This window comes from Rhinoraja longicauda, chromosome 6, assembly GCF_053455715.1.
Source record: "Rhinoraja longicauda isolate Sanriku21f chromosome 6, sRhiLon1.1, whole genome shotgun sequence".
In the NCBI taxonomy this organism is placed as follows: Eukaryota; Metazoa; Chordata; class Chondrichthyes; order Rajiformes; family Arhynchobatidae; genus Rhinoraja; species Rhinoraja longicauda.
The window spans coordinates 22,063,143-22,087,554 of NC_135958.1; the positions used below are offsets into that span (position 1 = coordinate 22,063,143).

Sequence of the window (24,412 nt, forward strand, 5' to 3'; positions counted from 1 at the left end):
TTCAAGACGTACAGGTTTGTAGGTTAATTGACTTCTGTAAAATTGTAAATTGTTGCCTGTGTGTAGGTGATCGCTGGTCAGTGCGAACTTGGTGGCTGAAAGGCCTGTTTCCACGCTGTATCTCTAAAGTTTAATGTAAAGTAAACGCAGCTGGCTAAGCAGCTTCTGTGGGGAGAGGAACGGTTCACGTTTCTGGTCTGTGAAGTGACGCTGGACTGAGCAGCCTTTGTCTGTTCCCTCCCTCAGGTGGTGGTGGACACGGCACAGATCGAGAACAAGGAGGCCTACGCGCCGCAGATCAGCCTGGAGGGCACCCGCGTGGTGGTCCAGGTCCCCTCCACCTGGTGAGTAGCAACATCCTGCTGCCTATCCACTCACAGGGCCTTGCGAAAGACAGGCCGAGGCCTGAGCCACACCGAGAGGTTGGGCAGGCTAGGGCTTTATCCCTTGGATGAGGGATGATCTTATAGAGGTGTATAATGGAGGCGTGTGGGAGGGGGGTAGATGGAGGGAAGGGGGACAGAGAGAGGGGTGGGGAGGGGAGCAGATGGAGGGGTCAGATGGAGGGGAGGGGAGGGAGACGGAGGGTAGAGTAGGGGGGGAGGCGGGTGGGGAGGGGGATGGATGGAGCAATCAGGAGGGGGTGGATGGAGGAATGGGGAGGGGACTGGACGGGGTGGGGAAGGGGCTGGGCAGGGTAGTGTGGGGGGACGGACGGAGGGAAGCGGGTGGGCGTGGTGGGGAGGGGGACATTCCGGGTCAGGAGGGAGCAATCTGGGCCAGGAGATGGTTGTTATTGGGGAAGTGAGCGCATAATTGTGTCCCAGACAAATGCCATTCCCTGAGTCAGCCGGCATATGCTGGATGGGCCGATTGGCCTCCGCCTACAGCCTAAGGAAGTGTGGCTGTTGGGAATGGGTGTGGGGCATACGAGGCCGTGGTTTTTCTCTCCTTACCCCACTGCTTTGTTTACGGTGCTAGGTGTGTGAAGGAGGATCCCGCCACCATGTCCTTGCTGCAGCGCTGCCTCGACCCGGAGAAAACCCTGGGGCTGATCGACGTGCTGTACACCGCTGTCTTCGACCTGTCCAAGTGGAAAGAGCGAAGGTAGAGAGTCCTGGCCATAAGCGAGGGCTGGTCAATGCCAGCACGGTGATCCTCCACCCAACCTCACGCACACCATGGCCCCGTTAATGCCTGCCATGTACCTCACACTGCTTCAGGGTCAGGTTTACTATTGTTATGTGCACCCAGGTACAATACTATCAGATCACGGCACGGTAGCACAGCGGTAATGTTGCTGCCTTACAGCGCCAGAGTCCCGAATTTGATCCTGACTACTGGTGCTGTCTGTTTGCATGTTCTCCCTGTGGCCGTGTGGGTTTTCTCCGGGTGCTCTGGTTTTCTCCCACACTCTAAACATGTACAAGTTGGTAGGTTAATTGGCTTCAGTAAAAAATGATCCCTAGTGTGTAGAGTAGTGCTACCTGGGTCACTGGTCGGCGTGGACCCGGTGGGATGAAGGGTCCACAGTCTCTATATAGTCTCTAAATATCAGATACCTTCAGATATATATAAATCAAGGATGTGCTGAGTCTTTATAAGGCACTGGTCTGACCACATTCTGAATATTGTGAGCAGTTTTGGGTCCCATATCTGAGGAAGAATGTTTTGGCATTAGAGTGGGTCCAGAGGAAGTTTATGAGAATGATCCCACGATGAGTGGGTTAGTGCATGAGGAATGTTTGACAGCTCTGGACCTGTACTTGCTGGAGCTTAGAAGGATGAGGGGGGATGAAATATACCACATAACGAAAGACTTGGATAAGTGGATGTGGAAAATTTCCAGGACCAGAGGCCACAGCCTTAGAATAAAAGAACGTACCTTGAGAGTGAAAGTGAGGAAGATTTTCTTTAGCCAGAGGGTGGTGATTCTGTGGAATTCATTGCCACAGACAGCTGTCATTGGAGGCCAAGTCATTGGTTATTTTTAAAGTGATTGACAGGTTCTTAATTAGTAAAGGTATCAAAGGTTATTGGGAGAAGACAGGAGAATGGCGTCTGGAGGAAAATCTAGATAATGTTTAGTGCAAGATAAAGTCCAATCAAATATAGTCTGAGGGTCTATGAAGAGGTAGATGGTGTCTCAGGACTTCTCTCTAGTTGCTGGTAGGATGATCCTCCACCACCCCAGGCAGTGCTTTCCAGGCCCCCACCACCCTGTGTAAATAAGACCCTTCCCCACACATCTCCTTTAACCTTTGCCCCTGATGGTTGCTTGGAAGAAGCTGTGTTGAAGCTGCGGGTGGTAATTTTCTCTTCTGGTTTGCCGGGGCAGGGAGCAGGTTCTGCCGAGCATCCAGATCCAGTTGCGGCGGGAGTGTGCGGAGTTTGGGAGCCCGGTGGACTTGCCAGCGGGGAACGGGTTGATGGCCAAGCCCTCGGCGGGCCTACAGAGGACCTTCGCCAAGCTGACGTCGCGCTTCACCAAGAGGGGCTCCTGTAGCAGCGGGGGAGGCAACGGTGCCGGAACCTTCTCCATCCCCAGCAACCCCTCCAAGGGCGGCTTCACCCTGATGGGCACCGAGGAGGAGCGGCGGCCAAAGCCGCCTCACGCCGACCAGCGGCTGCAGAGCATCCTCAACGTCGGGCACTTCCCCAAGGCTACCGACGGCCAGGATCCCGGCCACAGCCCCAGAAACCCCATGGTCAACGGCTTCTCCCTCGACCAGAGGGAGGCGCTGCTCAAAGGCGAGGAGGGCATCAAGTTGCCGAGCGACCAGGAGATGCAGGACGTCATCGACTTCCTCTCCGGCTTCACCATGGGCAAGTCTCAGCAGGCGAGTCCGCTGGTCAGTCGCAAGAGCCCCACCGGGGTCCTCGACCAGAAAGGGGGGGGTCTGCAGCAGGGGCCGCCTGCATCCCATGGCCCGATGCCCCCCTCCCAGCCCGTCCGCCAGCACCCCCAGAAACCTCCGCCCTACTACCAGCACCTCCTGCAACCCATCGGGCAGCCGGCCCCCACCCCCTCCCTCCCCCACACCCCCCGAGCCCCCGGCAAGTGGCCCAACAGCTCGCCCCAGCAGCCGGCACAGAGCCCGGGGCCCGGCCTCTCTCCCATCGGGCCCCTGAGCCAGTGGAACAGCCCAGGGCCTCCATCAGACCTGGGATCGGACTTGTACAGCCTGGGTCTGGTAGGCAACTACATGGACAGCATCATAGACAATGTGATGTCCGACATGCTGGGCCCCAAGGCACCCAACACCAGGAACAACACCTGGCCCAACCGCATGCAGAGCGATGGTGTCTTCGGAATGCTGGCCGACGTCCTACCCTTCGACCCCGCCGGTAAGTCAGTTCCCACCCTTACCCGTGTCTCTACTCTGTCTCGGTAAGACCTTGGCAACAGGAGAACCCAAACCCAGGCCTGGTCTGTCTCAGTAAGAACCCAAACCCAGGCCTGGTCTGTCCCTTTATTGTTGGGTGTGAAGTGTGTTGGCTTGCATTAGAAATTCACACTGGAGGGGTAAGGCAGGAGAGCATTGAGTAGATGGGAATGAAACGCGACTACAACTATCGGGTGATTTCCCCCCATTCTCTGGGCAAGGTACTGGGGCAGGACATTATACGAAGGATTGCAACACTTGTTAAACCGGTTCATTTGGATCCCGGCATGAAACGTCGTCCGTCCAGTCCCTCTCTGGAGGCTGCCTGACCTGCTGAATTCCTCCAGCACTTTGTGATTTGCTCATTTGGTGAGTCAGTGTTTTATTAATGTGCAATACATGGTCATCCCATTGTCAACTGATCCAGCTCCTCGCAAAAGTTTTGTTTGAATGTTAGTTGGAAGCAGAGTTATTGGCTGCCAAGAGCAAGGAATGCATTTCCAGTTCAGTGAGAATGCAGTAGACACGTTAGTGGGGGACACTGGGCACATGTTGGGGGGGGGGAGCGTTTTCCTGTGACACCGGACACGTGGGGGAGGGGGGGGGGAGTGGTTTCCTGTGACACTGGACACGTGTGGGGGGGGGGGGCGTTTTTCTGTGACACCGGACACGTTGGGAGGGGGGGGGGAGATGTTTCCCGAGGTGTTGCCCCATCAGTCACTAACCCGTGTCGTTGCTCCCACCAGTGGGCTCTGACCCGGAGTTCGCCCGGTACGTGGCTGGCGTGAGTCAGGCCATGCAGCAGAAGCGGCAGGCACAGCAAATGCGACGGCACAGCACCGCCAGGACCAACTGGCCCGTCAATGACGAGGCACACAGGACGTGGCACCCGCCAGAGTACTTCACTGAGGGGTAGGTGTGCAAGGGGGGGAAGGATAAGAGGAACGGTAGTGTCCAGCCCAGGGCCACAGGAGGAGGATGGGTGGAGGGGCGTTGGTGGGTGCTGGGGATGGAGTGGGAGGAGGGGAGGGGGCGGTGGGGAGAGGGGGCGGTGGGGGGGGGGGGGCGGTGGGGGGAGGGGGCGTGGAGGGGATGTGGGCAAGGGGGCATCACGCCGCACACTGACGAAGACTGTTGACCAACCGTGCTCGCTCCTGCCAGGCGCCTCTTTAGCCAGATCCAGTGACCACTGCTGTGGCAAAATATAAAGTGCTGGAGGAGCTCAGCAGGTCAGACAGCATCCGTGGAGGGAATGGGCACAAGTTACTTTAGGTCATGCCAATTAGAAATGTCATCTCCATCCGTCCCACAGATGCTGCCTGACCCGCTGGGTTCCTCCAACACTTTGTGTATTTCTTGGTAAACCAGCATCTGCAGTTCCTTGAGTCCACAAGAGACTTTTTCCCTTTGTCCCACTCATCGCCCACCCCCTTCTCTGCAACTTGTTTTCTCTCCTTCCCCTTTCGGTCATAGTCCCTGGCCTGAAGCATCAGCACAGTTTTCCTCTCCATAGATGCTACCTGACCTGCTGAGTGATCCATGTGCATTGTTGACCGCTTGCTGCAGCTGTGCAGGCCCATCATCGTAATCACACTCAAATAAATATTTCATAATCAGTAATACAATAAATTAATAATCAGTAACGCTAGGTAAACAGACAATAACAGTAAATGTCCTTTTACAGTTTCTCCCAGGGAGTGCTTTTAGTTTCAATTCAGAGATACAGCATTGACACAGACCACCGAGTCCACACTGACTATCAATCACCCATTCACACTAGTTCTATGTTATCCCACTTTCCCATCCATTCCCTACAAACACTATGCGCAATTTACAGAGGGCCACTTAACCCACAAATCCGTACGTCTTTGGGATGTGGGGTGAGACCAGCCGGAGCACCTGGAGGAATCCTATGCGGGAGAACATGCAAACTCCACACAGATAGTATCCGAGGTCAGGATCGAACCCCGCACTATGAGGCAGCGGCTCAACCTGCTGCGCCACTGTGTCACCCACGATTTTTAACTTTGGATGGAAATAGGAAGAATTGTGATTAAGCAAGGTTAGTGGGCATGGAGGGGTTCTAGTCTACAGCTCTATTTGGAGTGGACCAGAGATGTCGGGTCCCATTCCTTGCTGGAGTACACCTTTCATCCCATCAGATCCATGCTAGCTCCCAGAGGAGCAATCTGCCGCTGTGAGGCACTGCTGTGGGCGATAGTTGCTGAGACGTGTGTGGTGTATGCGTGCACGTGTGTGTGTGTGTGTGTGCATAGTGTTTGACCACCTCTCCTCTGTCTACCAGGGACGCCATGAGCTGGTCAGGGACGCAGGGAGACTCTACCAGCTCCAGCGACGAGGCTTCTTCTGCTAATGGCGACAGTTTATTCTCCATGTTCTCAGGGCCTGACCTTGTTGCTGCTGTCAAACAGAGAAGGTAAGTAAGTTTCACAGCCCCTGTACCCCGCTGTTCACCCACAGAGTGTGCTGAACCCTCGGCCCTCCTTCCCCCAGAAGCTGATGATGGCTTACTTACTGCCTGACCCACATGGTGAGGGATCGGCTACAGCTGGTGGGGAACGGAGTCTGTGAATGTTCTCCCAAAGCCCACTGAAGGAACGATGACTCCTTTCTAAAACAAGATGATTTGGGGGTGGGGTGGGGAGTGACAGGGTGAAGAATATTTTCAAGAGTCAAAGAGTGTTTTATTGTCATATGTCCCAAAACAGAACAGTCAAATTTTTACTTGCAACAGCACAACAGATATGTAAACATAGTACTCTGTTAAAAAAAACCCATAATAAACAACAAATAAATAAATAGACAATAGTAGTTCAAATTGTAACATGTATCGACACCAGAACAGTTAAAGTATAAACTGGCCGGGCGAGGAGAGGACCATCGATCCAGGCAATGGCTGGAGACCCTGCAGCAGCCTGGGGCTCACCTTGCTTAGGTGCCGCTCCAGGAGATCGGGCGCACAGACCGGACTTTGGAAATGGTGCCAAATGTGGCAACTTGAAAAATGATGTTGCTGTTTTGCACATGTGACAATAGTTGCCAAAAGGGGCCATTGTGTTCAGGTACAAGTCACCTTTACTCTTCTACTCTTCACAGAAAGCATAGCAGTGGTGATCGGGAAACTTCCACCCTCCCTTCTCCTCCCGTCTTATCCACACTAGATGATCTTAGCCAGGTAAGCACTCAAGCCCCATCCCCCTGATGTGTTGTGAAGATCTTGCTTTGTACAACTCGAGCCAGTTTATTTTTGTGTGAACAAATCCAACGTGGTACAAATAGTACAAAACTGTTAAACTGTGTTTGCGGGCAAATAGGACAGGCAATGGGGTATCGTGGCCAGCATGGCCAGGTGGGGCCGAAGGGCCTGTTTCCGTGCTGTATGGACCCTCTGCTTTCCCTTATTTTAGAGATACAGCGTAGAAACAGGCCCTTCGGCCCACCAAGCCTGCAACGGTCACCTGTACACTAGCATTATCCTACACACTAGGGATCATTTACCTACAAACCCGCACATCTTTGGGATGTGGGAGGAAACTGGAACACCCAGAGAAAACCCACGCGGTCACAGGAAGAATGGACAGACTCCACACAGACAGCACCTGCAACATAGGATTGAACCAGGGTCGCTGACGCTGTGAGGCAGCGGCTGTACCAGTGCTCCACTTATGCCATATTGCTGGCAGTGCTGGTCGGCTGTGCCAGTGTGGCTGTGGTTGGCTCGGCCCCTGGGCTGTCGCTGTGCACTGGGCTTGTGTTCCGTGCATCCACTCACAGTCCCTGTGTACATAATCTGGACAGTCATCACCTTGCGGGCAGGAAGCAAGTCTGTGTTAAAGTGCCCTCTAGAATCTAACAACCACCAGTTGGGATCTGTGCTTCGGCCCAACTTGCCCACACCGACCAACATGTCTCACCTGCCTGCTTTTGGCCCATATCCTTCTAATTTATCCTATCCATGTACCTGTCTAAATGTTTCTTAAACGCTACGTTCTTAAACCTGCTTCAACTACTTCTTCTGGCAGCTCGTCCAATATTGCTCTCTGGTCCTGAACTCTCCCACCGATACCTTCAGACTTTAGAGATACAACGTGGACACAGGCCCCTGGCTCACTGTGTCCGTGCTGACCGGCGATCATCCTTTACACTACATTATCCTGCACACTGGGAACAAATATTTTTTTTGCAACTTACCAAAGCCAATTAGCCTACAAACCTGTCGGTCTTTGGAGTGTAGGAGGAAAACAGAGCACACGTGGTCACAGGGAGAATGTGCAAACTCGGTACAGACAGCACCTGTAGTCAGGGTCTCTGTAGCTCTATCGCTTTGTCACTGTGCCACCCTAAATTTGCACATCTGAATTAAACCCTATTTGCCATTCCTCGGCCCACTTGCACAGCCGATCAAGCTCCCAGGTGTGATTCTCGGATCCAATCTTCACTGTCTACCATATTGCCTATTATCTTGCCAAAAAGTATAGGAAGGAACTGCAGACGCTGGTTTATACCAAAGATAGACACCAAATGCTGGAGTAACTCAGTGGGTCAGGCAGCATCCCTGGAGAACAAGGATGGGTGATGTTTCGGGGCTGCGTTGGATTTTGGTGGGCAACTAACATACAATGGTTCCTCCCTCAGGACAACAAGACGAAGACGTGGCCTCCGAAGGCCCCGTGGCAACACTTGGCGTCCCTCAGCAACACCATGCCCAACCCGGGCACCTCGCTGTACCAGATGACCAGTCCCCCGGGCCAGTGGAACGACTCGATGCTGCCGTCCGCGGTGTGGTCTACCGTGACCGATGGCCCCACTTCCACCGGCATCTCCTCCAACTTCTCCTACGGCCAACAGCAGCCACAGTGCCAGCCGCCAGCGTCCCAGCACAAGCCCGTGAGCAAGGGCTTCAAATCCTACCCCCTGAAGCAGGAGAGGAGACCCTCCTATCTCCACCAGTACTAGCTTTCCCAGAAGTGACTTTAAACCCAGACCCCCCGCGACTGGCTGGAGCCGGGGTTGCCCCCCTGGACTGAGAGTGGTGCCGCTCGGGATAGCGTCAGCAGCTGTCTCACTGCCCCTCGCCTCGCTCAGTCATCTCTGTGCAGGAAGGAACTGCAGATGCTGGTTTACACCGAAGGTAGACACAAAGTACTGGAGTAACTCAGCGGGTCCGGCAGCATCTCTGGAGAAAGGGATGGGTGATGTTTCGAGTTGAAACACCTCTTCAGACTGAGAGTCAGGGGAGAGGGAAACGAGGTATGGAAAGGTGCAGAACAGATCAGGGCTGGCACGGATGATCAGGGAAAGGTGGAGCCCACAATGGTCCATTGTTGGATGTGGAAGACTGTAGTTGGTATCCCTTCGTTATTACCCCTTCAGCCAACAATGGACCGTTGTGGGCTCCACCTTTCCTGGATCATTGGTACCGGCTCCGATTTGTTCTCGACCCGAAACGTTACCTGTCCAGGTTCTCCAGGGAAGCTGCCTGACCCGCCGTGTTACTCCAGCGCTCTGTGTCTATGTTTCTGCTCTGCGACCGCAGGGGGGCGGCGCGGCCAGTAGTTGTGCACCCAGTCCCTGCTCTGGTCCCCTGTCCTGACCGCGGTCAGAAGCGTTGCTGTTGTGAGCCTCAGTAATGAGCCTGTGTCCAGTCACACCGGCCTGGTGGGGAGCACCTTCAACATGACCATCACACACTGATCACTACAAACCCGGCGGAAGGAGGGGGGAGAGACACTTAAACCACTTGAAGCAGCTGCAGTAGTTTCTTTTAAAAACTTTGCATAATTGGTTGAACGTTGAAGCAAAATGTAGCACCTCTAATTAATTGGCTTTTCCCTAAACCCCCAGGGTCTTGTGTTGTCCCCGCTGTAGCCCCCGGACCCTCGTTTAAAAACAAATTGACCCCACGCTGAGACTGGAGATGGACACACAGGGCTGGAGTAACCCAGCGGGTCAGGCAGCATCTCTGAAACTGGGGTGGGGAATGGAAGGCAAAATGATTCTCGCCCCCTCCCCTGTAAGCTGGGGGTACTGGGGGCACTCGGTGCTGCGACCCCTCTCTGCAGTTTGGGCTGTGGGTCCGGGCACGTTGCCGTGGAAGGTCTGTCTGTGTGATGTGCTGTCTGTCCGTGCTGGTGTAATGTTCTGAGTTTTGTCCACATTTCTTGACACTGACCCGCCCTCCCACCTCGCCTCTCGCCCAGTGCAAGGGAACATCACTGAGCCCTGCCCCGCCCCGCCTGGCGTCCACTCACCGTGGCCCCGCCCGCACAGAGTCAGAGCCGTAAGTCGCATTTGGTAGCAAAAAAACCCTAAAAATCATTGTTAAAACGCGCGTTGCTCAAACTGTTTTATAGCGAGAGTCAAGGAGAAACAGGGCCAAGACAACTCGTCACCTGTTCAATTTTTGTAATACTTTTTTATAAACTTGCCAGTGGTTGTACTGGAGTTGTGGGTAAGGGGTGGCGGGTATCGAACTGGCTCTTTCCCCAGCTCCCCGCCGCCAGAGGGCGGGTGGTAGAGCGAGGTAGAGGGACCGAGTGGCTGCCAGCGTGGAGTGTGGTGTCTCCGCGCTGCCTGAGAGGAAGCAACACGCCCGTCTTGTCCGCTACCTTGTTTTATAAACAGCGCCCAGTGTCCTCATCCCCCTTCCTCTCGCCCTCAGCCTCCCTCCTGATCCCCCACTCCTCCTTCCTCGCTTATCCCCACGTCTCCCTCCTCACTCCGGCTCTGACCATACTACGGGCTCCGTCTACACCCATCCCCCCGGCTCTCCCCTCCCTACCATCGCCCTGCGGTCTGTCTGGAGCGCTTGTGATGCGTGGTTCCGACCCCTTCACCTCCTGAAGCCCAAATTCGCAAATAGCGAGACATCTGAAGATGGAAGCTTGTCTGGTCCCGCCAGGAGGTGATTAGTTGTCTCGGATCAGACTCTCTCCCGGAGGATCTGAAGTGAGATTAGAAGCTGCTTAAGCCTTGTCTGTTGAAGCTAAAGAGAGAACGTGGAAGTGAGAATTGGTGCAGACTTTTATAATATGTTTTAAAAACCCTACATGCACTTTCTGCAAACCTGTCTCCATTATAAGTTTGTACGCGAGCATTTATAATGGGAGCGACCACAGTGACCGTCAATCTGTGTGCAAGCACACTGCCAACAGACTGACTGATGCCACGCAGTCAAACGCTTTGTGGAGGAAGGAACTGCAGATTCTGATTTACACCGAAGATGGACACAAAACGCTGGAGTAACTCAGCATGTCAGGCAGCATCTCTGGAGAAAAGGAATAGGTGACGTTTCGGGTCAAGACAACTTCTTCATCCATTTTCTCCAGAGACGCTGCTTGACCCGCGAGTTAATCCAGCGTTATCTTCAGTCAAACGTTTTCATTGGAAAGTTTGCTATGAATTTATAATGAAGCGTGTAAAATCAAGGACAATGACTGTGAAATGGGGGTCGGCTGTCACTTCAGTAAACGCCATCTCCAAAACCCTTTCCACATGAAGGATTATACTGTCACCAGTCCCTATTCACCTCTCATCGAGCAGCCGCCACTACATTTCATATTAAGGACTTCAAGATATTTTCTGTTTTTATATAAAGCTTGTGTCTGCCACATACTGCACAAATTGGGTGTTTTAGTGCCGGTGGGGTGGGACTGGAAGGTGTTGGAGTGTACAGCCCCACACCCCCCTGTCTCGGTGCATTCACAGAGTGTGCCTCACTCCATGGCAGTGGTTTCATTACCCTACCCTCCATCTGCTGGGGTCCCTGCCTCTCCCTCTGTGTCTGTGTTGGTCTCTGCCCCCTCTCTTTCACCATCTCTCTGTCTATCACTGCCTCTTTCACTATCACCACCCCTCTCTCTCACCAACCCTCACTCTCTCACCACCCCTCTCTCTCTCTCTCTCTCTTACCGCCTCTCTTACGCCTCTCTTACGCCTCTCTCTCTCTCTCTCTCTCTCTCTCTCTCTCTCACTGCCTCTCTCTCTCTCTCTCTCTCTCTTACCGCCTCTCTCTCACTGCCCCTCTCTCTCTCTCTCTCTCTCTCTCTCTCTCACCGCCCCTCTTTCTCTCTCCCACACTACCTTTCTTTCCTCACAGCCTATCTCTAACCACTCCTCTCATCACCGTTCTCTCCCTCTCTATCACCACCTCTCTCTCGCTCTTTCTCTCACAGAATCTCTCTCTGGCCTTGCATCTCTCTCTCTCTCTCTCTGTTACTCCATCTCAGAGAACCATACCGCACAGAATCGAGCCCTTCAGCCCAACTCATCCACGACAGCCAAGATGTCCCATCTAAACTAGTCCCGTTTGCCTGCGTTTGACCCAAATACCCCTAAATCTTCCCTATCTGTGTACCTATCCCAATATCTTTTAAATGTTAATCTTGTACCCGTCTCAACTACTTATTCTGGCAGCTCGTTCCATATACCCACACCCTCTGTGTGAAAATAGCTGCCCCTCAGGTTCTTATTAAATCATTTACCCCTCACCTGAAACCTGTCCCCTCTGGTTCTTGATTCTCCTACTCTGAGTAGAGGACCATGTGTATTCACCCTTTCTATTCCCCTCATTATTTTGTACACCTCTGTAAGATCACCCCTGAGCCTCCTGCGCTGCAAGGAGTGAAGTCCCAGCCTGGTTTGAGCAAGTTGCAGATCCTTCTCTGTCAACCCATGGCTGTGGGGATCGGGAGGCATGTCTGGCACTGCATTAGTGGTCCATCTCTTGATGTGATTTGATGCCCAGCCACCATTCCCACATCACCAGCATCTCCTAACCAGGTTGATAAAAGGACACCCGTCTCTTTCAAAGTTCTCCTTCCCATCTGGGATTCTGGTCATAACAGAGTCCCAGATAATTAACCCTTAATTCCCAGGGCAATCTTGAAGAGCTTGCTGCCTCTACTTGCTGGTGTGTTGGCTGAAAGAAGCTGAGGCACGCGGCCTCTTCTGCCACACAGTGGCCACGGTTGGGACTGCATGGGAAGGAGAGAGTGGTTGAACTGCAGACGCTGGAATCTGGAGCAAAACATCAAGTACTGGAGGAACCCAGCGGGTCAGGCAGCATCTGTGGAGGAAATTGGACATGGGAAGGGTCCTGTCCTGAAACGTGGCCTGTTCGTTTCTGCCGCAGATGCTGCCTGAGCCGCTGAGTTCCTACAGCACTTTGAGTTTTGCTAGAGAGGGGTAGAAGTGGGAGATGTTTGGGGAACCGTGACCAGCCCCAAGGCCCTGTCCAGCTTGTTTTTTTGTAATTATGCGATTTAAAATGTCATTTCTTCTTGGCGTGCATTGTGATAATTAATTTGATTCCTCCAATTGAAAGATTAACAGATCTCCCGTCATTAAAAAAAACTTAATATTTGTATAAATGCATCAACAGTATTAATCTTATTTTTGTATTTTCTAAAACATACCATCACTGTATATTTTAAAACATTTAAGTAAAGATGGGTTTTAAAAGTGCTTTTGACTGCATTGGTGAGATGTTCATTAGTTCTAGGAGCAGAATTAGGCCATTTGGCCCCTCAAGTCTACTCTATCGTTCTCTCTCAATCCCATTCTCCTGCCTTCTCCCTATAACCACGGACACCCATACTAATGAAGAATCTGTCAACCTCCTGAAAACTATCCGTTGACTTGGCCTCCACAGCCATCTGTGGCAATGAATTCCAAAGATTCACCCCCCTCTGACTAATGGAATTCCTTCTTATCTCCTTTCTAAAGCTATGTCCTTTTATTCTGAGACTATGGCCTCTGGTCCTAGACTTTCCCACTCGTGGAAACATCCACGATAGCCTGGCCTTTCACTATTTGGTAAGTTTCAATGTCGCCCCCACTGTTGCTCAATGGATTGTGGGCAAGGAGCCTGTGCAGGGTTTATTTGGGTAGGGTAATAGATTACCACCGGTCAGGATTGGCGCAGAGTTCTATGCCAAAGACGAAGCTGGATTTCCAACATAACTTCAGTCTTTATTGAGGTGAGGCTGCGAGAAGTCGAGTGAAGGCGGCCGATTCGGGATCTGCTTGCACCACCGCACATTCCTCCCTGGGTCGCCCTGTACCAGGGGCCCAGCAACTCTCCTCACAGGTGAACACCAGCACAGTGCCAAACTCCACATTCGCTTCTGCAACACAACCGCGCCACATTGTTAGTCTCAGACAGGCAGACCGTATCTGTGTGTGTCTGAACAGTTTAGTTTAAAGATACAGCATGGAAACAGACTCTGGCCTACCAGGTCTGCACGGACCCTAGATCACCCGTTCACACTAGTTCTAGGTTATCCCACTTTCTCATTCACTCCTGCCACACAAGGGGCAAATTATGGAAGGCAATTAACCTACAAACCCACACCACTTCAAGACGGAGTAGGATTTAGATCTTAGGGCTAAGGGAATGGAGGGATATGGGGGAAAAACAGGAACGGGGTACTGATTTTAAATGATCAGCCATGGTCATATTGAATGGCGGTGCTGGCTCAAAGAACTGAATGGCCTACTCCTGCACCTATTTTTCCATGTATTTGGGATGTGGGGAAAAACCCAGAGCAGCCAGAGGAAATCCACATGGTCATAGGGAGCGCACGCACGCACACACAAACAAACACACCCCTCCCACCCCCACACATCCCTCCCCACACATACTCCCCCCCCACACACACACACAGATCCCCCCCACACACACATTCCCCCACACCCATCACCCCCACCACACACACACACCCCTCCCAAGTGCTGGGTGGGCAGACTAGGACTTTATTCCTTGGAGTGCAGGAGGATGAGGGGTAAATTTATAGAGAGGTGTAAAAGAGCATGAGAGGAATAGAATAGGGTAATTGCACAGTATTTTACCAAGAGTAGGGGAATCAAGAACCAGAGGTCATAGTTTGAGGGTGAGAGGGGAAAGATTTAATGGGAACCTGAGTCTCTCAGAGTGTGGTGGGTAAATGGAATGAGGTGGTTGTTAAGGCAGGTATAACAACATTTAAAAGACTTGGACAGGCACTTGGATAGGAAAGGTTTAGAGGCAAATGGGGACAGCTTAGAGGGGGCATCTTGGTTGACATGGATAAGTTGGGCTGAAGGGCCTGTTTCCCAGCTTGTCCGACTCTGACTTGTCTCAGGGAATTAAGCTGGGCAGTGGGAGAGGCAGAAGTGGGGAGTATTAAGTAATACTGATCAGAGCTTGATTTTGTGTAGTCAAGGAACAGGGCAGATGTGAAGTAATATTTTACATGAAATAGTTAACGATAGTAGAGAGTTGGACTCGGTGTTCAGAGGCAGTTTAGGTGAGGGTTCACAATGCGGGATAGACATGTTCCCACGGGGTAAAAGCATCAGCACAACTATGGCCCCGAAACGTCGAGGTGTTTACAACAGATGTGCCCTTCAGCTCAAACCCACCTTCCACATGTGCCCGTGTGCAACATTATTATGATCACTGCGTTGGAAAGAACTGCAGGGGTAAAATGCTGGAAAACTCAGCGGACAGCGTCTCTGAATAAAATGAATAGGCGATGTTTCGGGTCGGAACACTTCTTCTGATTGATAGTGGGGATTATTCCTCACCACTTCTACTTTCAGACTGAAGAAGGCCCCGACCCGAAACGGCACTCATCCTTTCTCTCCAAAGATGCTGCCTCACCTGCTGAGTTACTCCAGCATTTTGTGCCTACGTACATTACGATAACTCTTGCCCAAATACCGGTTAAGTGACTAGGCTGTGACTAGTCGGGGGTATGACTGGCCAGGTAGGCGCTACATACCCGTGGTGTCCACACTCCGCAGCAGACTGACCAAGGCCGGCATCAGCTGGAACTCAAAAACCATGGGACCTCCACAACTGTCGCACACAGGAGCGGCGACGTCTGCACAGGCCGGCAGAGGGGATAGCAGCAACGGCCGGCCACTCCAGCTGTACCTGGAGAGAAGTGGCAGAGAGGAGGGCAGGGGGTCAAACAGTATAACCCCCCTCCACTCGACATACTCCCCTCCCGGACATACTCCCCCGCCCCCACTTTCCCCAACACGCCCCCGCCCCACAGCCTCCCACTCCCCCCCTCTCTGTCTCCCCCACCCCTCCCTAACACCCCCCCAAGCCTCCCTCCCCAACATCATACCCCAACACCTCCCCCGAGACGCGGCGGTGGAGGAGGGAGCTGCCGAGAAGGGACCAGATAGAGTTGGACAGTAGAGACCTTCCCACCACCAGTCAGAGTCATTCTGCACGGAAACAGGCACATCCAGCTCACGCCGCCCAACGTGCCCCATCTACACTTGTCCCAACTTGGCCGCTAAACCTTTGCTATCCGTGTACCAATATCGGAGGGTGTGCGACGAGGGCCGAGAGCTGGAGAGAGGATCTGAGCAAGTGTGTTTTCCACCAGACAGGGGCTCGCACGTGGAACACACGGCCCAGGGTACGGGGGGGGGGGGGGGGGGGGGGTAGAAGCTATAGAAGCAAATACAATCACGATGTTTAAAAGCTTTTTCAAGTCACCAATTTTTAATTGCCATTTGTACCAAAACGGAAAAATGAAATATGGATAGGAAGGGTTGAGAGGGATTATGCAGACCAGTATTCACTGGAGTTTAGAAGGATGAGGGGGGGATCTTATAGAAATATATAACATTATTAAAGGACTGGACAAGCTAGATGCAGGAAACATGTTCCCAATGTTGGGCGAGTCTGGAACCAGGGGGCACAGTCTTAGAATAAAGAGGAGGCCATTTAAACCTGAGGTGAGAAACCAGCACCCAGAGTTGTGGATTTGTGGAATTCTCTGCCACAGAGGGCAGTGGAGGCCAAATCACTGGATGGATTTAAGAGAGAGATAGATAGAGCTCTAGGGGCTAATGGAATCAAGGGATATGGGGAGAAGGCAGGCACGGGGTATTGATTGGGGACGATCAGCCATGATCACAATGAATGGCGATGCTGGCTCGAAGGGCCGAATGGCCTCCTCCTGCACCTATTTGCTATGTATTCATATTGGTCGGCATGCACAGGATGGGCCGAAGGGCCTGTTTCCGTGCCCGTTGCATCACCGGAGCAGAGAAGCTGCTGGTCCATGCGACTAGTGTGGAGATGGTCCATGCCCCACATGATCGTGTACACCTCGCTAATGCCACTCCGCCTGTCCAACCACTTCCTCTAACCCAAGCGCAGGTAACATGCCGGTGAATGCCCCGCGCGGTACGGGTGGTTGTCTCGGCCCGGCGGGCGGGGGTTGCCGGGGATGGATGGGTGGATGGATGGATGGATGGGTGGGTGGATGGATGGATGGATGGATGGGTGGGTGGATGGATGGGTGGATGGATGGATGGGTGGATGGATGGATGGATGGATGGATGGGTGGGTGGATGGATGGATGGATGGGTGGATGGATGGGTGGATGGGTGGATGGATGGGTGGATGGATGGATGGGTGGATGGGTGGATGGATGGGTGGATGGATGGATGGGTGGATGGATGGGTGGATGGATGGGTGGATGGGTGGATGGATGGGTGGATGGATGGGTGGATGGATGAGTGGATGGGTGGATGGATGGATGGGTGGATGGGTGGATGGGTGGGTGGATGGGTGGATGGGTGGATGGGTGGATGGATGGATGGATGGGCATCTTACCGCAGGACCTGCTCCGGGCAGCTGGAGATGCGCTTCAAGAACTTGGCGAAGGCAGCGTCGCCGTGTCGCACTTCACTCCTCTCGTACCTCTCCCCGGCCCCGCCGGCCCCAGCCCTGGCCGACACCAAACACCCACATTGATCCAATCACTGAACCCATAACGCCACCCCCCTCTCAACGCGGCGCTCCCTCACCGCCCCCCACCCTCAGCGCGGCGCTCCCTCACCGGCCCTCCCACAGCAGCACCCACCCCCAGTGCCCCCAACCTCACCGCCCCCACCCCCAGCACCCCCACCCTCAGCGCCCCCCACCCTCAGCCCCCCCCCCCCCCACCCCCAGCGCCTCCCACCCCCAGCACCACCCACCTCAGCCCCCCCCCACCCTCAGCGCGGCGCTCCCTCACCGCCACCTACCCTCAGCCCCCCCACCTTCAGCCCCCCCACCCTCAGCCCCCCCACCCTCAGCGCGGCGCTCCCTCACCGCCCCCCACCCTCAGCGCGGCGCTCCCTCACCGCCCCCCACCCTCAGCGCCCCCCACCCTCAGCGCGGCGCTCCCTCACCGCCACCCACCCTCAGCCCCCCCCCCCCACCCTCAGCGCGGCGCTCCCTCAGTGCCTCTCACCAGGGTGCGGATTGCCCGGCGGCGACCCCCTCTCTCTGCTCGTAGTCGTGCAGGAGACTGTGTTCGTGGGCGAGGGCCAGGGGGGCGCTCCCTCCCAGTTGCCCCTCTTCCAGCACCGACATGTAGAAGGGCACGAAGCCGGGCCCGGGGGAGAGGGGCAGCGGGGCCCGCCCGTCCCCTGGTCCCAGACTCAGCGCCTGCAGTCTGGCAGTCTGGCCGCTCATGTCTGCGTCTGGCTGGGCGGCCGGGAGTGCAGACGTCCCGGCTCCTGGCGCTCCCTCGTCCTCCGCGCCCGGACATCCCTCCTCACCCCAGTCGTCCGCCTCCTCGCACCAGTCCGTCAGGGTGAGCGCCGGGGGCACCTCCTGCACACAGACAGCGGGCACCCCCTCAGCACAGCTCCTCACGCCCGGGGGACAGGGGGGTACGGGGGGGGGGGGATAGAGAGGGGAGGGTGGGAGGGGAGGAGAAGGAAGGGTGGGAGGGGAGGAGAGGGGAGGGGGGGGGGAGGAGAGGGGGGGATGAGAGGGGAGGAGAGGGGAGGGTGGGAGGAGAGGGGGGGATGGGAGGGGAGGGTGGGAGGAGAGGGGGGGATGGGAGGGGAGGAGAGGGGAGGGGGGGAGGAGAGGGGGGGAATGAGAGGGGAGGAGAGGGGAGGGTGGGAGGAGAGGGGGGGATGGGAGGGGAGGAGGTCCCCAATGGACCCTCATCGACTAGAACACTGGGTGCACTGCAACACAGTTTTAGGTAGGTGGGATAGACAGATGAAGTGAAAGAGAGGGAGGGGGTGGGGTGGGGAGAGGGAGAAGGGGGGAGTGGGGAGAGCGAGAAGGGGAGAGGGAAAAAGGGAGAGAGGGCGTGTGCAGGAATGAACTACTGATGCTGATTTAAACCGAAGATTGACAAAAAGGAGGTGAGCCGAGACATCGTGGATGCATTGGTGTAAGAAAATAACTGCAGATGCTGGTACAAATCGAAGGTATTTATTTCACAAAATGCTGGAGCAACTCAGCAGGTCAGGCAGCATCTCTGGAGAGAAGGAATGGGTGACGTTTTGGGTCGAGACCCTTCTTCAGACTGATGGTCTTCAGTCTGAAGAAGGGTCTCGAACCGAAACGTCACCCATTCCTTCTCCCCTGAGATGCTGCCTGACCCGATGACTCCAGCATTTTGTGGACGCATTGGTGCTCATTTTCCAATTTTCCCTCGACTCTGGATCAGTTCCTGTGGACTGGAGGGTAGCCGATGTAACACCACATTTTAAGAGGGAGGGAGAAAGCGGGGAATTATAGACCAGTTAGCTTTACATCGGTAGTGGGGAAGATGCAAGATTCGATTATTAAAGATGTTATAGCAGCGCATTTGGGAAACAGTGACGGATCGGTCAAAGTCAGCATGGATTTATGAAGGGGAAATCATGCTTGACTAATCTAGAATTTTTTGAGGATGTAACAAGTAGAATGGATAAGGGAGGGCCAATGGATGTGGTGTATCTGAACTTTCAAAAAGCCTTTGACAAGGTACCACACAAAGAGATTAGTGTGCAAAATTACAGCACATGGTATTCGGGGTAGGGTATTGACATGGGTAGAGAACTGGTTGGCAGACAGGAAGCAAAGAGTAGGAATTAACGGGTACTTTTCAGAATTTCAAGCAGTGACTAGTGGGGTGCAGCAAGGCTCGGCGCTGGAATTTAGAAGGATGAGAGGGGATCTTGTAGAAACATATAAAATTCTTCAATGATTGGACAGAGTAGATGCAGGAAAAATGTTCCCGATGTTGGGGAAGTCCAGAACCAGGGGTCACAATTTAAGAATGAGGGGTAGGCCATTTAGGACTGAGATGAGGAAAAACTTTTTCACCCAGAGAGTTGTGAATCTGTGGAATTCTTTGCCACAGAGGGCAGTGGAGGCCAATTCACTGGATGATTTCAAGAGAGAGGTACATTTAGTTCTTAGGGCTAAGGGGATCAAGGGATATGGGGAAAAAGCCAGAATGGGGTACTGATTTTGGATGATCAGCCATGATCATATTGAATGGTGGTGCTGGTTCGAAGGGCCAAATGGCCTACTCCTGCACCTATTTTCTATGTTTCTAAAATGCTGGAGTAATTCAGCGGCTCAGGCAGCATCGCTGGAGAAAAGGAATGGGTGACGTTTTGGGTTGAGATCCTGCTTCGGACCATCTGAAGAAGGGTCTCAACCCGAAACATCACCGATTCCTTCTCTCCAGAGCTGCTGCCTGTCTCACTGAGTTACTCCGGCATTTTGTGTCGATCAAGGGAGAAAGGGAGTTTGTGAATATGGAGAGAGGGGGAAGGGAGAGGGACAGAGATAACAAAGGAGAGAGGGCTAGGGAGGGGGGAGTGGACGGGGGGTGGGTGGTGGATGTGCAGGGCTCTCACCTTCTTTGGCTTTGATCCACCCGGAGTCTCTCCGCACTGAGATCGCAGAACCTTCCAGCTGTGGGACACAGAGAGGGTCAGTATTGCTCTCACCCCCCCACCCACACGAACACACCGAGGGATGGTCCGGGGGGATACGGACCAAACGCAGGCAGGTGGGACAGTGTAGATGGGACATCTTGGTCGGCACGGACGGGATGGGTCGAAGGGCCTGCTTCCGTGCTGTGTGGCTCTGACTCTAAATAATCCAGACATGGAGGCGATCTTGACATCGTGGTGGGCTCGGATGTGGTTGGGGGGAGGGTTGGAGGAAGGGTCGGGGGAAGCATGGAGTGATGGAACCGCGCAAGGTGAGGGGTAGGGGTGAGTAGTGGGGGGGGGGTGGGTAAGGGAGCTGGGGTCCTGGAGAGATGGTGTGGGGCGAGGGAGTGGGACGGGGGAATGGGGGGGAGATACAGGTACATTTCCACTGGTGGGGTGACGGAAAGTGTCGCGATTAAGCTGGACTGTGGGGGGGGGGCAGGGTGGGATCGAGGTGGGGATGTTGAAGGTACGAGGGAGGGGCTGGAGGGAGCGAGGAGGTGGGACTGACTCCTCGACTGTAAAGGCGGGACTGTGATGTATATTTCATATTTCATATTTCAGATACAGCGCGGAAACAGGCCTTTTCGGCCCACCAAGTCCGCACCGCCCAGTGATCCCCGCACACTAACACTATCCTACACACACTAGGGACAATTTTTACATTTGCCCAGTCAATTAACCTACATACCTGTACGTCTTTGACTATACCTGTATAGTCTTTCCTCTGATTGGAAATAAAAGAAGATAGACACAAAAAGCTGGAGTAACTCAGCGGGTCAAACAGCGTCTCTGGGGAAAAGAACTCCAGCTTTTTGTGTCTACCTTCGGATAAAACCAGCATCTGCAGTTCCTTCCTACCGGTTTCGTCTGCGCACAAATAGAAGATTTTCATCGTACCTCGGTATACGTGACAATAATAAACTAAAGTAAACTGGAGGTAAGACAGCAACTTACCCCCCACTCCGTCCCCAGCACTCTGGCCGCACACAGGCCCACACGTTGACCGTCCGGTGGTAGAGTGACCCCTCCAAGGGGCAGTACACCTGCACCAGGTGAGCCAGGGGGGCAGAACACAGACAGCAGTCGGGGCGCTCCAGGGTAACGCCGGGGACAGGGTCCTGCAGAGGGAACAACACAACGTCTCACCGTTACACCTGACCAGAGTAACTAGGGCGGGCCATGCAGCCTATCTATCCCCTCCAAGAGAGCCCGCCCTGGTTCAATCACAGTGACAGCACAGACCAGGCCCTTCGGCCCAACGTGCCTATGCCAACCATGATGCCCCATCTACACTAGTCCCACCTACATGCGTTTGGCCCACATCCCCCTAAACCTTTAATAGACACAAAATGCTGGAGTAACTCAGCGGGACAGGCTGAGTTTCTCGACCCAAAATGGCACCCATTCCTTCTATCCAGAGATGCTGCCTGTAGCGCTGTTACTTCATCATTTTGTGTCTATCTTCGGTTAAACAAGCATCTGCAGTTCCTTCCTACACATTCCCCCTAAACCTTTTGTGTATTCAACCTATGCTTTAAGCCATTGCAATGAAGGGCAATACATCAACTGATGCAATTCTTCTATTCACTCACCGCCACTCTTTAAGCACCACAGCTGATGCTTTGTCCACAAGATCTCATTGTGCACTAAATTTAATATTGCACTATTTTACAAAGTATTACCAGCTTTTAGTACTTTGCATTATTTTACAATGTATTACCAGCTTTTAGTACTTTGCACTATTTTACAATGTATTACCAGCTTTTAGTACTTTGCACTATTTTACAATGTATTACCAGCTTTTAGTACTTTGCACTATTTTACAATGTATTACCAGCTTTTAATACTTTGCACAATTTTTTTAAAGTATTATCAGATTTAGTACTTTTCACTATTTTAAAAATCATTACTAAATTTTAGTATAAACTTTTATACAGGCTTTCAGTATAAACTAGCATCTGCAGTTCGTTTTTATTACCGACTTTTAGCACTTTTGCTCCATTGCAGAGTATTCTACTTTTTGCACAAAAAAGAACACTTTTTTGAAAGAATGATCTCCTGTAATCTCTACCTTCGATTTGTACCAGCATCTGCAGTTATTTTCTTAAACTCTTTCTACATTGAATGTTAAGGGGAGTAAAAATATTCGAGCCAGCCAGGAGTCGAACCTGGAATCTTCTGATCCGTAGTCAGACGCGTTATCCATTGCGCCACTGGCCCGACTACGAACAGTGGGCTTGGAGCCACGCTTAAAAGGCTGCGTCATGACGTCTGTCCTGCGAACTGTACGTTGGTCTCCATGACGGACCATGTGTACAGAAGCCACAGGCGGTGCCGCGCCGCCGCCTCCCTCCCCTCCCCTCCCCCCCACCCCGGGCCGCTCACCGCTGTCCCTCCGACTTTGCTGGTGTCCCAGGAGCAGCGGCTCCCCTCCTCCACCGCCGCGTCTCGCACGCCCAGCAGGACGGGCCGCGCTCCCGGCGCACTCATGCCGGCGGTGGCAGCGACAGAGGGGGCGGCGTGGGTTCGAATCCCGCCTCCTCCGCTCCTTCCTCACTGCAGCCCCTTCATCGCCGCCTCCACTCCCTACTCCCTTAGAATCTTTGCATTTGCAGAGTTTTATATTTAATGCAAAATTTAATGCATTGATCGTTCACTTGTGATTAACGTTATTTCACCCCGGGTCGCTGCTGTCACTTGTTGATCAGATAGTCTGACCTTTTCTTCCACCCAGACCAGTCTAGCCCCGTTCTCACCCAGTCGGGGGGGGGGGGGTGCAAAAGACCACTCAGCCCCTTTAGTTGCTGCTTACATTCAAGGCCATCTGCGTATATTGCAGGGTGCATCCCTTAGTGATATGCAATATATAAAGACAATTACAGATTTTAAAAATTGCAAATTATAATCCTATGAATGTAGGGATTAACATATAATGAGCGTTTGACGGCACTGGGCCTGTAATCGTTGGAATTTAGAAGGATGAGGTGGGGGGACCTCATTGAAATTTACCGAATAGTGAAAGACCTGGATAGAGTGGATATGGAGAGGATGTTTCCACTAGTGGGAGAATCTATGACCAGAGGTCATAGCCTCAGAATTAAAAGACATCCCTTCACAAAGGAGATGGCCCCAGAGCAGAAGCGTCCACATCGAGGGGCTGGTAAACTGGAAGTGTCCTGAGCTAATTCTGCTACCACCATCATCTATTGCCCAAGTGATGGCTCCCACTGATTGTCGCCGGAAGCTTGTGTCCTTTTCAGGACGGACGATGACAGTGATGTAACATTTGGAACAGAGATGATGGACACGAAAGAAGAAGAGGAAGGAGATGAGCAAAATGTTCTTTTGTCAGAGGGTGGTGAATCTGTGGAATTTATTGCCACAGAAGGCTGTGGAGACCCTCAATGGATATTATTATGGCAAAGATAGATTCTTGACTCGTACAAGCGTCAAGGGTTATGGGCTGAAGGCAGGAGAATGGGATTAGGTGGGAAAAATAGATCAGCCATGATTGAATGGGGAGCAGACGATGGACCGAAAGCCTTAATTCTGCTCCTTATTAACTTATATATATGTATACACACACTCACATATATACATAGTCTTCAGCAAGGCATTTGACAAGGTTCCGCTTGGTAGGCTGCCCTGGAAGGATAGATCACATGAGATCCAAGGAGAGACAGCTGAATGGATAGAAAATTGGCTTCATGGATGGAAGCAGAGGGTGATGGTGGAAGGTTGATTTTCGGACTGAAGGCCTGTGACTAGTGGTGTGCCTTAGGGTTTAGTGTTGGGTTACTGTTTGACATCTATATCAATGAGAAAGTACATGGCATGATTAGCAAGTTTGCAGATGGGACAAAAGTGGGTGGTATTGTAGATAGTGAAGATGGTTGTCAAAAATTGCAGCAGGATTTTGATCGGTTGGGCAGGTGGGCTGAGGAATGGTTGATGGAATTTAATACAGAGAAATGTCAGGTGTTGCATTTTGGGAAGACGAACATGGGCAGAACCTACACAGTGAATGGTAGGGCTCTGGGTAGTGTTGTAGAGCAGAGAGATCTGGGAGTGCAGGTATATAGTTCGTTGAAGGTGGCATCATAGGTAGATAGGGTGGTCATAAAGGCTTTTGTCACATTGGCCTTCCTCAGTCAGAGTATTGAGTATAAAAGCTGGGAGATCATGTTGCATTTATATAAGACGTTGGTGAGGCTGCATTTAGAGTATTGTGCTCAGTTCTGGGCACCACATTATAGGGCAGATGTTAT

The 24,412-nt window shown here is 52.9% G+C and overlaps 2 protein-coding genes and 1 non-coding gene across 6 annotated transcripts in view; 1 reads left to right on the forward strand and 2 right to left on the reverse strand.

Annotated features, from left to right (window-relative positions):
* Nucleotides 1-12,825, forward strand: part of garre1 (granule associated Rac and RHOG effector 1) — a 103,398-nt gene extending 90,573 nt beyond the window's left edge. For all 4 annotated transcript variants that reach the window (XM_078400704.1, XM_078400700.1, XM_078400703.1 and 1 more), the window contains exons 8-14: nt 247-344; nt 982-1,107; nt 2,339-3,348; nt 4,133-4,298; nt 5,692-5,823; nt 6,504-6,582; nt 8,043-12,825. In XM_078400704.1, the coding sequence (XP_078256830.1) occupies nt 247-344; nt 982-1,107; nt 2,339-3,348; nt 4,133-4,298; nt 5,692-5,823; nt 6,504-6,582; nt 8,043-8,363 (1,932 nt within the window). In that variant the 3' untranslated portion in view covers nt 8,364-12,825. The remainder of the gene's footprint in view (nt 1-246; nt 345-981; nt 1,108-2,338; nt 3,349-4,132; nt 4,299-5,691; nt 5,824-6,503; nt 6,583-8,042) is intronic.
* pdcd2l (programmed cell death 2-like) lies at nt 12,748-22,641 on the reverse strand. The gene is made up of 7 exons (XM_078400706.1): nt 22,530-22,641; nt 21,099-21,262; nt 20,061-20,118; nt 17,657-18,021; nt 17,035-17,148; nt 15,173-15,327; nt 12,748-13,534 (listed from the first exon to the last, which is right to left on the reverse strand). The coding sequence occupies exons 1-7, from the start codon at nt 22,632-22,634 to the stop codon at nt 13,380-13,382; spliced, it is 1,116 nt and encodes a 371-aa protein (XP_078256832.1). The 5' UTR covers nt 22,635-22,641; the 3' UTR covers nt 12,748-13,379.
* trnar-acg (transfer RNA arginine (anticodon ACG)) lies at nt 22,292-22,364 on the reverse strand. The gene has a single exon. It is a non-coding gene; the product is annotated as a tRNA-Arg (tRNA).
* Nucleotides 22,642-24,412: the final 1,771 nt, after the last annotated feature.

Coding starts and splice junctions, on each gene's coding strand:
- pdcd2l (XM_078400706.1), bottom strand. CDS start 22,634: ATGAGTGCGCCGGGAGCGCGGCCCGTCCTGCTGGGCGTGCGAGACGCG. Junction 18,022..20,060: donor GTGGATCAAAGCCAAAGAAG/GTGAGAGCCCTG, acceptor GTCTGTGTGCAG/GAGGTGCCCCCGGCGCTCAC. Junction 17,149..17,656: donor GCCGGGCAATCCGCACCCTG/GTGAGAGGCACT, acceptor GGTGTCGGCCAG/GGCTGGGGCCGGCGGGGCCG.